Genomic DNA, 13,429 nt, shown 5'->3' on the forward strand with positions numbered 1-13,429 from the left:
ATCATCAGAAACCTGGTTAAATAAATGACTTTGTTATAACTGATCATAATTTCCTCTAAGTGCAAAGACAAATGAATAACTCCGGATAATATATTTAATATTTCATCAAGTTTCGATATTAACCTAAAATGCTATATTCATCAACTTCAAGGATCATTTAATAAAATCACACATTTTTCTGATGGCTATATTCAAAAGTAAAAACTTTAAAACTGACTTTCAATGTGAGAAACTAAAGACTACTAAGATTGAGACAAAGATGGGATCTTAAACTGCTAGTGGGGTCATTTTTTTTAAGATTATATCACATCCTGCTTGTGCTGGAAAGAAAAACAGCTTTTTTTTTTTTTTTTTTTTTAAATCCTCCCCGATGATGTTCAGGTCAGGTAAACTAAGGTTTTATCATCTCTTCAGCAAATATGACAGAGTGGAGTCTTTATCTTAACTATACTTCTTCCGTTATACATGACTGATAATCTTTCCTGATTTCAGAAACTTAGGAGAACAAAAACGACATACTCTGATAGCACAATGTTAGGGTGACCACCAATGAGACCACTATCTGCCTCGAGGCTTCTGCAGCAGTGAAGCATCACATTATGATTACTGATTAGAGGACCGTTACAATACAGTTAAAGCCTATAATATTAAGAAACTTGAATTTCCACACAACTTTCCAATTTCTTCACCAAACCAGTGCCTGTGGAAAAACTTAAAAGTGGGGGGAGAAGTAGACTCAAATTTGTGGTGCGAAACATTACATGTTTTGCATGTGGCAGGGGTTCAACATCAGTGTTTGTGTCCCTAAATATCTCCCATATTCATAATGTTTAGGATTTATTCACTAACCAGCCTTTAAATTCATGTGAAACCACCACGGGTGTGTCTTTATAACGCGTGTGTGTGTGTGTGTGTGTGTGTGAATTTTTCAGCGTGCATTCAGAAGTTTGCATGTCCTAAGTAGGTTTTAATGAGGCGTTTGACTGTAGTCTAGTTTAACTGACTTGTTTGACACTTCGTGTGTTAATACCAGCAGCAGAGCCAAATATCTGTGTGTGTGCGCATGTGCCAAAATGCAAGCAGAGAAGTTGTGCCGTCTACTTTTACGTTTTTATATTTAAATGCAATAACATAGGCCGCGAAGGATTATGTAACACAGGCAGGTTTCCAGTGTCTGCAGGCCAACATGTTGAAGCCAAGAAGTTACTTTTAAATGTATAACCACCCATCTCTTAAGACTTATTCAAACCACGCTGCTGCCGCTCTCTCTCCTAATGGCTGTAGACGTGATCTTCAAACGTGGCCTGGTCCATGTCGTCACAGATCATCGTGCAGAAGGGGCAGACGCGGTGACACTGCTCGTGCTGATCCAGTTCGTCCTGGGTGATGCCGGGGAAGCTCTCGCGGCAGTGACGACACACCAGCGACTGAAATGGAGACTGCAGCACATCAGGGGTCGTAATGGAATAGCGAGCGGATTAAGTTTTAAATCCGCTTCAAAAATAAACCCTAAACAGCCGAGTCACTCGAGGGAGGGGCGCTTTTCTCATTAATGTGTTTTGGAGGGGAGAGATGCCATGGGAGTCACTCTGTGGCAGCTTTAGTCAAGATATCTGCACCAAGGCTATCAGGAAAAAATAAATCCTAAACCAAAACCACTGTAGGTGTGAAGCTGGACTGAATTAAATATAAAAACTTAAATAAAAAGGAAAGTATTTGACTCACCTCCTCGTCCTCTGGTCCTGCAATGAGACAGAAGAAAAGCAGTGAGCACCATATAAGGGGAATTTTTCACCTACACAGTGATACGAATCTTTAAATGAAAGCACGTTACAGGCATGAAATAAGTGCAGTTTTGCAAGATTGTTAAGAACTGCAACCAAAACAGAGTTTCATGATTTCATGCACACATGTCCTGTACACATGAAATTTTGAGTGCTTGGAAATGCTCGACAATTAACGGGAAGAACCACACTCCAAGTCGCCCCTCAGTACTTAGAGGGGCTGTAACATCAAGGTAAAAGTTTGTGTAAATAGCTAAATATACTAAATTTAGTATTTTCTTCAGATTTGGTAGGTTTTAGACAGTACATGTGTGAGACAGTTTCCCACCTATGGTTTCATAAACGTGGGTTGAAGCAGGTGGTGCGTCGTCATCTGGCTGCAAGTACAAAGGTTCTGCAGGAGTCGTAGGGGGTTCTGTGTAAAGTCTGCGCAGGTCCTGAATAGTTTCTTTGAGAGTCTGGCAAAATAAACACAGTTGAGGTGTCAACATTTTTTTTAAAGTGATTCTGAGTCTGAACATCTACCGAGTAGAGCCAGCGTTATTGTGTGTACCTGGTTTTCTCGAGCAAGCTCCTCCTTCTCTTGTGTCAGGAGTGTGAGCTGATTGTCTTTCCGATTTATGGTCGACTCCCTTTCATCTATGGCGATGTTCTTATCTGCCAACACTTCATTAACTTCAAGGATTTGCAGCTGAAAAATCAAAGAAAACCAAGTTCAATTTTCAGAAACGTCCAACAGACAAACTGCAGGTCAAAAATTCCAAAATGATAATAAACCACAGAATTAAAACACCTTAAGTCTAAAGAATTTCCAGCCTGTGTCGAACCCGCTGAGAACTTTAATGAGGTCCAATCCAAAGGTGTCATATAGAGTCAAGTTCAGGGGCTCTTGGGGTTTGATATTTGCACATTTCTCACAAAGTATCAGATCAGCTAAATATTAAAAAAATAATAAGCTGAATTTTTAGTCTGTACCTTTATATTATATCATGAGTTTAGGCACTTAATTTCATGCACTCTGGACAGTAGCTCAGAGTTCAATATGCACATGATAAATATAGCATCATTTAATTTTCTCAGCTTTTCTTCTGTTTTTATTTAGTTATATTTATTTTAATGATTATCAGCTGATTTTTCTTGCTTGTTCTGATTTAGGTGGAGCTTGAGCAGGAAAAAAGAAAACCCAAAACAGATAAGAATTAAATCTTAAAATTTCACATCGATTCACCTCAAATTTGCCGCTCTTCCGTTTTTCGCCATCCAATGCTTTGCACACGCTCTCCAGCTGATCCCGGATTTGTTGCATCTCCGCCTCCAAATACTCATTACGTCTCTTGGCATTTCTGGTCTCCTCCTTTTCAGCTGCCAGCTTGGCCTGAGTCTCCTGTAGCTGTCTGGTAAGAGTCTGACACTGAAACTAAGAAGGAGACGCATCTTTAAGACATGAAATTAGGTACTTTTTAGGAGGTTACGATCCCCCCTTTTTTTTTTTTTTTTTTTTCTTTTTTTTTTGAAACCTGTTCGCACCTTTAGGTCATCCGAAGGGCTCTGCTGAGTCTCCTGCACTGAAAGCCTCCTCTGTAAGTCCTGGTTCTCTCTCTGCATTTTGTCCACGTTGTAGGTGAGGCTCTGCAGTCTTTGCAGCTCTGCAGCGAGCCTCTCTTTCTCTTTCCTGCTGCTCTGAAGGTCCACCTGCCAGCATGCAATATATATTTTTGTATTTTTCTGGTTCCAAATAAATGACAACTGAATGAATGAACTCTCAGGCCAGCCCATTTAAAATGATCACAGCAGTACATAAAGTTAACTAAATGGTAAATGGCCTGTATTTACATAGCGCTTTACTAGTCCCTAAGGACCCCAAAGCGCTTTACATATCCAGTCATCCACCCATTCACACACACATTCACACACTGGTGATAGCAAGCTACATTGTAGCCACAGCCACCCTGGGGCGCACTGACAGAGGTAAAGATTTACCTCGATGAGCTGGATGCCGTCCTTTGCTTTAAACAGCTCCCGTTCACCTTCTCTGACCTTTGTATTCAGCCTAAAACGCACAGATTTGAGCATCAGTAAGCAGATGCGTTCTAAAAGTTTTGGTTTGAAGTAGAAAATGACTCACTTGGAGATCTCCTCACTCTGGGCCTCAATCGCCTCCTTCAGCTTCTCACGCTCGTCTTTCAGCTGGTTGATCTTCTGCACAGCTCGATCGTATTTCTCCTGTAAAACAAGGAAGAGGTTTGTGGTGTGGGTGTGGTCTCTGGCCAGCTGCAGAGGAGGGGTGACGCAGTGAGCTCCCGGGGCGGCGCAGGGGCGGGGTGAACAGGTGTGCTGGGATCTGACAGTTATTGTGTCTCTTTATATGTTGGCAATGACAGTCGGAGGAGGGAAGCGGACGTGACAGCAGAGAGAGAGCGGGAGTGTCTATGTCCCAGTAAAAACCACAGTATTAAATAAAAGTTCTGCTGTCATCATATTCGCTCCAGCTTATGTTTCTTGGATCCAACGTTACAAGGTTACTGTAAGATTCAGATCAGCAGTCATAGGAGAAGGGTTCACTTGACATGTGAAACAGATTGAAAATGATGAAAATGGGAAAAAAGGAAAGAAAAACAACAATTTTACAAAACTATGACTGTGGTATCAAGATTTTTTATATCTGCCATTAGAGTGAAGTGTGGCAGTTTAAAAAAAAAAAAAAAAAAGTTTGCACACATAATTTGCACAAACACGGCTTGCATTGAGCAAACTGGCTCTACAGACTTCTTTATTTACTTTAAATTTAACCAGGAAATCACACTGAGACCTTTACAACTCAAAGCATATTAAAAATGCAACATAAACATCAAATATTACAGCTTATCACTTCAAACCCAGCATAACGCGATTTTCCTTTCAGCACTTTGGGAGCTGGACAGTGGATTAGTCCACATACAGCCCAGAACCAAACATCGGTGGTGTTCAAAGCTCCCACTTAACAAAGCTCACTTACTTTAGACCGTCTAACAGTGAGACAGAATCCATCTTACCTCGCTCGTTCTCGATGAACTCCGCTCCCTCCTCTCAGTGACGCTGTCCTGCTGTATCTCCATCTGCTTCGTCATCTGGATCACCATCTCCTCCTAACGTCAAACATAAGTTTTTACACAGATGTCAAAGTGCTGAATTTAGATGTAAAATGTCAAGCGAGGGCAAACCTTCAAGCTGTCATTTTCTTTCAGCTGCTGCTGCAAAGAGCTTCTCAGGTTTTTAATCTGTTGCTTGGTTTGATCCAGTTCAGTGGCCAGTTCGGCGTTTTCTTTCTCTTTTTGCTCATTCTGCCCCTGTGAGAGAATCAATAACACTGAGTCAGCTTACCAAAGTTCAGCTTACACTTTACCATTTTCTCTGTTGCACAAGACAAATGGCAGAGTGGAAAATAAGATAAGTGGACCTTTAAGCCGGCAGCTTGCTGCTGCTCCCTCAGCAGAGCACTCTTCAAGGTTTCATTTTCAGCTCTTATCTGATCCAGCTCTTTCTGCATTTCAGCTTTTTCGCGTAAGCTCTGCTCAACTTGGTCCTGGAAAAAGGAAAAACCAAATATGTCAATAAAAAGCTCTGTTTACTTTTCAGACACTGCGACCTGCTCTCATGTGTTATTGAAGAGACAAAAGTCAGAAGCAAGCACTGCATTTAACCCCTCTGAAGTATTAGAAGTATAATGGCGAGCAAAGACCTCTCAGGGATCACAGATACTTTTTTTTGGCTAAAAACAAACATCTTCAGAAGCTCTTCAATAGCCCAGATGCTCACTGACACGTGACTGTGAACAGTGTTTGTGATCTATTACGCTCACTGCAGAACTAAGCACTAAAGACCTAACCCTCTACGGACACTGAAAACAGTGGAATAAAATATTACAGAATCTGACAAAGTATAAAGACTGAATGTACACAGGGTTGAAAGGGGTGCAGGTGGAGATAAGGTGGGGAAGACGCTCACACAGGCAAGAATTCAGACAGGCAAAGATGAGACTTGGGGTAGGGGAAAACAAACAAACAAAAAAACCACAACATCAAGGAATTAGGGGAAAAGACAAGTCAATTCACAGGAGGAAAGCAAGGCAAAACAATCATCAAAATAGACCGGAAGTGGAGTGAAGACAGGGGATACAGAGACAAAACAGAGGTGGACAAAGTCAAGAAAACCCTTCAAACAGCAGGAAAATGTGAACACATGAAAATATGAACACATGAAAAGGTCTAGGGGATGAGGGGAAGTAACAAAAAGGTTGAAAAAGGAGAGAAAGAGGTAAAACGGTTAAATTAAAAGGTTTTATTAACATTCCAACAAAACTCAGAGACGGTCAAGCTGCTGTCACCATTAAAAAAAAGAAAAAAAGAAAAAGTAAACACAACTCAGTAGTTGGTCAAAACCCTGAAAAAATTAAGCAAAACAGAAGGTTAATCACCAAACCCACTCCTCTTCACTGAGCAGGAGTCAAGCCACACACACACACACACACCCACACACACACACACACACACACACACACACACACACACCAAAAACTTAAATCAAAGCCTGATAACTTTTATTCTCCGACTCCTTTTGCAATAACTTAATAAGATCCAATTTCATTTTCGGACCAGTTGTCTCCTCTCTACCTTATACTTCCAACACTGCAAAACAACATGTGCTAAAGTTTCCTCCTCTCCACAATAACCACATTTCCCTGAATTATGTTTCCCTATCAACAATAGTGTAGAATTCAATCCTGTATGTCCAAATCTCATTCTTGACACCACCTCCTCCTCCTCCTCCTCCTCCTCCTCCTCTCGCCTACTCCGTCCTGTGGCTCTCCTTTCTCCTACCCCCCTTGGAATTTTATAGAACCACCTTCCCCTCTTTTCTTCTTTGTTTTTGCCATCTAGCCCTCATTTCTAACTTTAAAATACTCTTAATCCGCTTGAACAAAACTCACCGCCAGATGATCTATCCTATGATAAGTGGCTTCCTTTGCCAACCTATCTGCTTCTTCATTCCCCCTCGCCCCATAGTGAGCCGGGACCCATACAAACACTACTAACAGACCCATCATATGTATTCTGAAAAGACTTTGCCGAATCTCTATTAAAATATCTGATCGACCTTCTGAATGACCGCTCTATGGACTGACCAAGGATGCTCTTGAATCTGAACAAATAATTGCTTTCAGTGGCCTCATCTCTTCCGCCCACTGAACCGCTAATAGAATTGCTATCATTTCTCCTGTAAACACAGACAAGCCATCATTTATTCTCTTCCCAATTTCTACCATAAAATCCAGAATCACCACTTCTACCCCCACTTGACTAGCTGGATTCGCATCTGTATATACTTGCACATACCCATAATACTGTTCAATGTAACCCTGAACTGAATGGGAGTACAGACCACCTGCCTATCCTTACTCTTCTTGTCCAATAATACAAAATCTACTACTGCTTCAGGAAGTATCCATGGAGGGATTGCAGGCCACGGCACTCGTTGACATGACTAACTGATCCAAATTAAATTCTCTAGCTCTCTCCCCCCCCCCACCCATCCAAAGCTCTTTAATTCCCTCCTTTCTCCCAGCAAGGTTTAAATACTTCTAGTGTAGGGTGATCCTGCCCCTGTAAATTTGCCCAATAATTCAATCCAAGATGTTCTCTCCTCAATCCTAGTGGCATCTCCGAATTACATGCCACACAACCACAATCTAACATTGACCTCACCAACCCAGTGTATATGGCCCCCAAGGATTCGCTATTCGCTTCCCAATCCCTCCAAACTAAACACCTCAAAATATTTAAAACTTTTACACTTACCCACCAATTCCTGAATGTGTGCACCCCAAGTTACCCTCCCAGCCAACCACAAACTTAAACTTCCTCACTCTTTCTAATTCCACGCCATATAGCTTCACCCAACTTCCTCACTAACCCCTTTGAAGCCCCACTTATACGACCACTCTTCAACTTTACCAACTGCTTCCTGCAGCTTCTTTACAATAAATTCTACATTCCTCTCTCTCCTCCATAAGGCTCCATCAAAAAGTGAACATCCCACCCCACGCTCTATATCATTAAACACATCATGAATCATTAGAGAAAATAACAAGGGACTCACTATGCTCCCTGAGGAGTCCCATTCTCTACAGAAAACCTCTCCTGAATAACTCTGTCATGTGAAGGCTGTGTGCAGGCAGGAAAAAGACCCAAAATCCAGAATCACGGAAACAAAAGGTGAACTTAAATACAGATTTAATGCTGGACGGCAAAACAAAAAACTGGCTGAACTAGAATACAAAATAAACTAATGCGGCAGCCTGGGAAACAGACCATACAGTACAATATGATGGTAGATTGCGACACTGACACAGAAACACAGGGCTTAAATACACAGAGGAGGCAATCAAAAGATGAGAGACAGGAGGGAAACACAGCTGGGACAAAACAGGGCTGATGAGACAAAGGAAGCAAAACTAGACGCATTAACATGAGATACGGACTTTCAAAGTAAAACAGGAAACACAGACTGAACTTATAGACACAGACTCACAAGCAGGCACTGTAACAGAGACGTGGGGCAGGCACAGACACTGACTGGACACAGAACAGATGGAGTATGGAACCAAACTTAAGAACTACAAAATCACACACCAAGAAGAACTGGGGGAAAAAATAGAAATGTAAAACAGAAACCAAATCCTTCACAAAAATAAACTAAGAAGAGAACACAAATAAAGGGTACAAAACAGAAACCACTGGGTCAAAGACCCAGGAACCCTAACACTTTCCAATTCTCACTTGTATTTGCGTACCCTTTAAAAAAATCCAAAATCCACCTATACATTCCACCCCCTAACACCCAATTTATGGATTTTAATTAACAAACCTTCTCTCCACATCATATCATTAGCTTTCTCCATATTGAAAAACACTGCCACCGCACACACTTTATTTATCTGAGCCCTCCTAATTTCATGCTCCAAACACAATACTGGATCCATAGTACTTCTCCCTCTTCTAAATCCACTTTGATAGTTAGATAAATCCTCTACTTTCTACATAATATATTAATCTTACATTTATCATTCTCTCTATAACTTTACATATATGTGATGGTAAAGCTATCGGTCTATAGTTACCTGGCTTGGTTCTGGCCTAGAGCTCACCTATCCCTGGCCTTAAGTACCTCTAACTGCTGATGGGAGTCAGCTGTACCAAACGGACGGCACCTAGGCAGGGGGGCGAGAGACCACACCCACTCCAGGACAATGTCAGGAAGAGACCCTGCTAGGGCCGTAAGTCTTTTTAAAGGCTTTGTTATTAGAATGTATAACTTGTTTTTACCAGCTTAGACAGCAAAGCTTGTAATGCTTTCACTTTGAGTCTGTGTATGCATCATCATAACAAAGCACCTACTGCAGCAGAAAATGCCACAGAACTGGTTTAAATACTTCTGACGCGTTCATACTGCACGTTGGGCGTCTGTGGCTGGATTTTGTCAGTGTGACGGCGTTCCAGATGAGTCTTTTACATTTGTGAGGCTATGAAGGCGCTTTGAAGCTTGAAGAAGTAATTTGAAAGGTGGCGAGTGTATGTGGGCAAAAGGCTTTCTTTTTTTCATGCCGTTTTAAATTTTTGATTCATTAACGTGGCATATGAGGCGTCTTTATTTGCTGTACAGTCACAAAACTGAGCTCCATATTAAGATGGTTTTAAGGTGGTCCTGTTTTTGTGTCTTGCAGCTTCATTTCTGGATGTCAGAAAACTTCCTACAGCTTAGTTACTCCAAATATAGGTACTTTTAGCTTTGTTATTTCCCACAGCAGATGGATTCACAAAGATTTGGAATAGCACTTGTGAACCTCTGAGGCTGTAAACCTCTTTTATTTGGCCTTACATACCTGACCTGCAGCTAGGAAATTAAAACAGGCCCTTCAACATCAAGCTCCGCCCACCATCTGGGTGTGATCTGTAACTCTGAGCTTTGCTTTGACATACATATCAACAAGGTGACGTTGCCATGCTTTCACCAAGTGAAAAATATTGCACAATTTATGCATCTTTTTCCTTGTCGTCATCTGCTGTAATACCCTCTAATCAGAGTCTCGAAACCTATCTCCAGCTTGTTCAACACCACATCACTCCTCACTACATTATCCTGGCTACCCTGCCGTTTCCTTTATGTCAGGTTTAAATCACTTACCTGTGTTGTGATAACCAGCAGGTCGTCGTCTGGGCTGATCTCCAGGCTTTGCTCCGCAGGGCTTCTGAAACAGAAAGGAGTGCTGGCTCCTCGCACCTGACCGGTGCTGTCGACGTAGCAGAACTGGTAGAACTCGATCTCATCTTTGGGAAGGTAGTAATCTGAAGGAAACGGATAACGAGATCTTGATGTCATGATGACTCAAAAACTCTCACTGCTCTTTGAAACGTTTATTATTTTGTTTCTCAATCAATAAAATGCTAAAAAATGTAAACAGATCCATATTACATTTTAAACTCCCCCAATAAACTGAACACACAAAAACCCTGAAGATGCCAGAATGATAGATTTGTTTTTACATGTTCTTGTAAAATTGGCTAAAAATGGTTTCTGATTGACAAGTTCAAAAAAAAAATCTAATATCAAGAAAAGTTTCATTATTATGAAAATAAGGCTCTCTAAAAGCTTAGATTTTGGTTATATAACATATTGACTTTCTTGTGTGCAAAACATGGGGTACTTTCACCTCTTTGAGTCATAAAATATGTGGATACTTTATTGTAAATCTGAAAAACCAGTGATGGATTGTTTGAGCTTCTGCCATTTTAACTGGACAAAAAACAAAAAGAAAAATAGGATTCTGTGGGTGAAACCTGGATATAATCATATCTGTCTGTGCAGATCATTGACACAGCAGCTCAGGAAAAACAGATTTAATCCTAAACTGTTTGCATTTAAGACACAACTAGGGTGTACACTACAAACACAGCCAAACACATTCACCTGGAAACAGAAGTGAAAGCATTTCTTACCCTTAAAGAAAGCTTGCCTTGTCACTGTCTGTTCCCCAACTACATCTATACATGGTTCCACCCACACAAAGGTATGATAATCCTTTGTTGTGGTCCACCCCACCTGGAAAAGGGTAGAAAAGCTTAAGAAGGACATTCTTTGATTTAACATTTATAAAAAAAAGTTGAGGATTTAATTGATCCAACCCACCTTAAAGATGCCCACCCAGTCCCTAGGGTTGGGCTGGAAGGCCGCAGTGAGGGTGTAGCTGCAGGTGACGTGGGTGGACGGTGGGTATGACTGAGGGATGTCGATGAACACCACCTGGGAGAAGGTGCGCGCCAAGTGGTCTGCTACCTCTGTAGCAGTGTTGCTCTCCATGCTGAGATGCACTCTGCCAGAAAACATATAAAGGTCGATGATGAAACATTTCAGGACGCTGACAGATGAGAACAGGTACAGCAAGCTCTCGGTGTCAGGACAGAAAGCAGCAGCGGTGTTACAGGCCTCCTCCTGATGTTGTTGCTTATTTGCTTTTGCGCACTTACCATTGTTCTATTCTTTGACTGCTTACGCTCCAAAAACGATCTGAAAATCAACTTTCCTACAACTAAAATGACTTAAATGCTATTTTTAAGACATCCCCCTTGTCAGCCGATGACCTCAAATGTGTTTTATAAACTTTTGAAGGCCGTAAACTCACGATAGATCATTAAAAAAAAAAAAAAGAAAGAAGAAGAAATCGAAAGCAAAACAGCCTAAAAGACCGCACCCTGGACTTAACCGACGTCTTCCACGCATACAAGATAAAAACTACAACAGAAACTCTTCTAATAATCCTAAAATCGCAGTCAGATGTTCGGCTAAACACATGAAACTCACATATTTTCTGTCAGTACCTCGCTCCGACGTCTGCTGCTCAGGGAACTACCAGCTGAGTGCTGCCTTCACATGCTCGTCGGATATTTGTTTTGCATGCACGTAAACGTTACAAACCTCAGTGACGCAGAAGGGGCTTTTTTCGGGCATGTCACGTAAGAGCTGAAAACAATCTTTTAAAACCTCATGCCTGGGGGGGAAACTCAGAAAAACTTTTAAAGCTCTTTGCAGATGTCAGATATGAATGATTATGTTATATTTGTGTAGTCCTGAGAACCTGAATAGTGCTTTAAAAAAAACAACATTTATTTAAACAATACATTTTAAACATTGTTTTAACCCTTCCCTTCAGTTTTTCATATTTTGTAATTTGTACCTCCTCCAGGCTTTCTGAAGGTCGTTCAAATTGGATGCTTTTGCCCCGATTTTAGTCCAGTCCTCGTACTTGATCATTCCTCATTTAGAGGAATGTTTTGTTTATTAACCCACTTAACACTGATCTATAACTCATTCAAGCTTGAAAGAAGCATGTAGCTGAAGTGATGAAACCATGTTGTCTACACATAACAGAAAACTGAGCAAAGAACCAATTTTAAACTGTATCTTTAGGCACTTTGTTACCATCGCAGAAACACATAATTTCTTGATATTTCTTTAGTGTGAGCTATGAAAAATACCAAAGATAACACAGTTTAACAGGTGTAAAATAGTACTTATGCATCTTGTCGATGCACATCTTATTGTAGTTTTCTCTATGTCCCTTAATTTGAGGAACGTGGAAAAGTGGAGGGTAAAGGAGACATAGCAGGTCTACACAAAAAAAGATCTTTCTGACCTTTCAGTTGATTCATCTACTATTTACCGAATCCTCATCAGAAATGGTCTCAGTGTAAGGATGGCTGTCAAGAAGTCGTGCTTAATAAAGGGAAAGTGGGAGGAAGGGCAGAGGCATGCCAAATTACACCAGAGCTGGACTGAAATTCAGTGTTGACAGGTCTGATGAATCTGAACTTGAAATTAATGGACACAACCATTTGTAATACACAGTGGATGCTCTGTCATGGTTTGGCGGTGGTGTTGGGATTTTGTCATCATTGTTGGAATTATGAATGCAAAGAAACAAGGTCAGATTTTGACTCACCATACAATACCATCTGGAAAGTGTCTGATTGGCAATAGTTTTATTTTTCAGCATGTCAATGGTCCCAAACACACAGCCAATGCAGTAAGACCATACAAGGAATGAAAAAAATCACAGAGTGGAACACCATCACTCATGGACTGGCCTCCATGATTCATGGCGCCCGGACCTCAGCATTATTGAAGCAGTGTGTGATCATTTCAACAGAGAACAGAGCTAAAGGCAGCCAACATCCAAAGAAGAGCGTTGAATGTCCTTCAAGACATCTCGAAAAATATTCCTGAAGACTCCTTAAAGAAATTACAAGAAAGCTGCATAAGTGTGTCAAACTGTGTGTGTATGTATGTATGTATAAATATAAATAAGTTATTCTTTTATAAGGTTGCAAGTTAAGATGAATAAAAACTACGGGCAGAATGCAATAAAATTCAAAATACAAAACTACCGAAACAGTAAGACATATAACTTATAGTCAGTATGCACAAAGGCTTGGACCTCTTGTTTCAGATTATCTGTGAAGGCATTCTAATGATGGCTGCATCTTGGGAAATGTAGTCCAATTTTAACACTTTGCTTACAACTAGAGATGGAAACACAAGAGGGAGCCAGGCTC

General features: G+C 40.9%; 2 protein-coding genes across 4 annotated transcripts in view; one reads left to right on the forward strand and one right to left on the reverse strand.

The window, feature by feature from the left end:
* On the reverse strand, positions 1-11,818 carry calcoco2 (calcium binding and coiled-coil domain 2). 3 transcript variants are annotated; one of them, XM_082544940.1, is made up of 15 exons: positions 11,696-11,818; positions 11,007-11,190; positions 10,817-10,919; positions 10,005-10,165; positions 5,221-5,346; positions 4,985-5,110; positions 4,817-4,909; positions 3,910-4,007; positions 3,765-3,834; positions 3,312-3,476; positions 3,013-3,201; positions 2,338-2,475; positions 2,113-2,242; positions 1,726-1,742; positions 1-1,427 (listed from the first exon to the last, which is right to left on the reverse strand). In XM_082544940.1, the coding sequence occupies exons 2-15, from the start codon at positions 11,175-11,177 to the stop codon at positions 1,272-1,274; spliced, it is 1,743 nt and encodes a 580-aa protein (XP_082401066.1). In that variant the 5' UTR covers positions 11,178-11,190; positions 11,696-11,818; the 3' UTR covers positions 1-1,271. The 3 variants fall into 3 exon arrangements, with proteins under 3 accessions (XP_082401066.1, XP_082401065.1, XP_082401067.1); XM_082544939.1 differs by having other exon boundaries at positions 11,679-11,801; XM_082544941.1 differs by lacking the exon at positions 11,696-11,818 and adding an exon at positions 11,345-11,654.
* ttll6 (tubulin tyrosine ligase-like family, member 6) overlaps positions 8,950-13,429 on the forward strand; it is a 26,696-nt gene continuing 22,216 nt past the window's right edge. The window contains exon 1 of the mRNA XM_082544927.1: positions 8,950-9,096. The gene's annotated coding sequence lies outside the window, so the exon portion shown is untranslated. The remainder of the gene's footprint in view (positions 9,097-13,429) is intronic.

The sequence above is a fragment of the Aulonocara stuartgranti genome (genome assembly GCF_965226115.1).
Source record: "Aulonocara stuartgranti genome assembly, chromosome: 8".
Lineage (NCBI taxonomy): Eukaryota > Metazoa > Chordata > Actinopteri > Cichliformes > Cichlidae > Aulonocara > Aulonocara stuartgranti.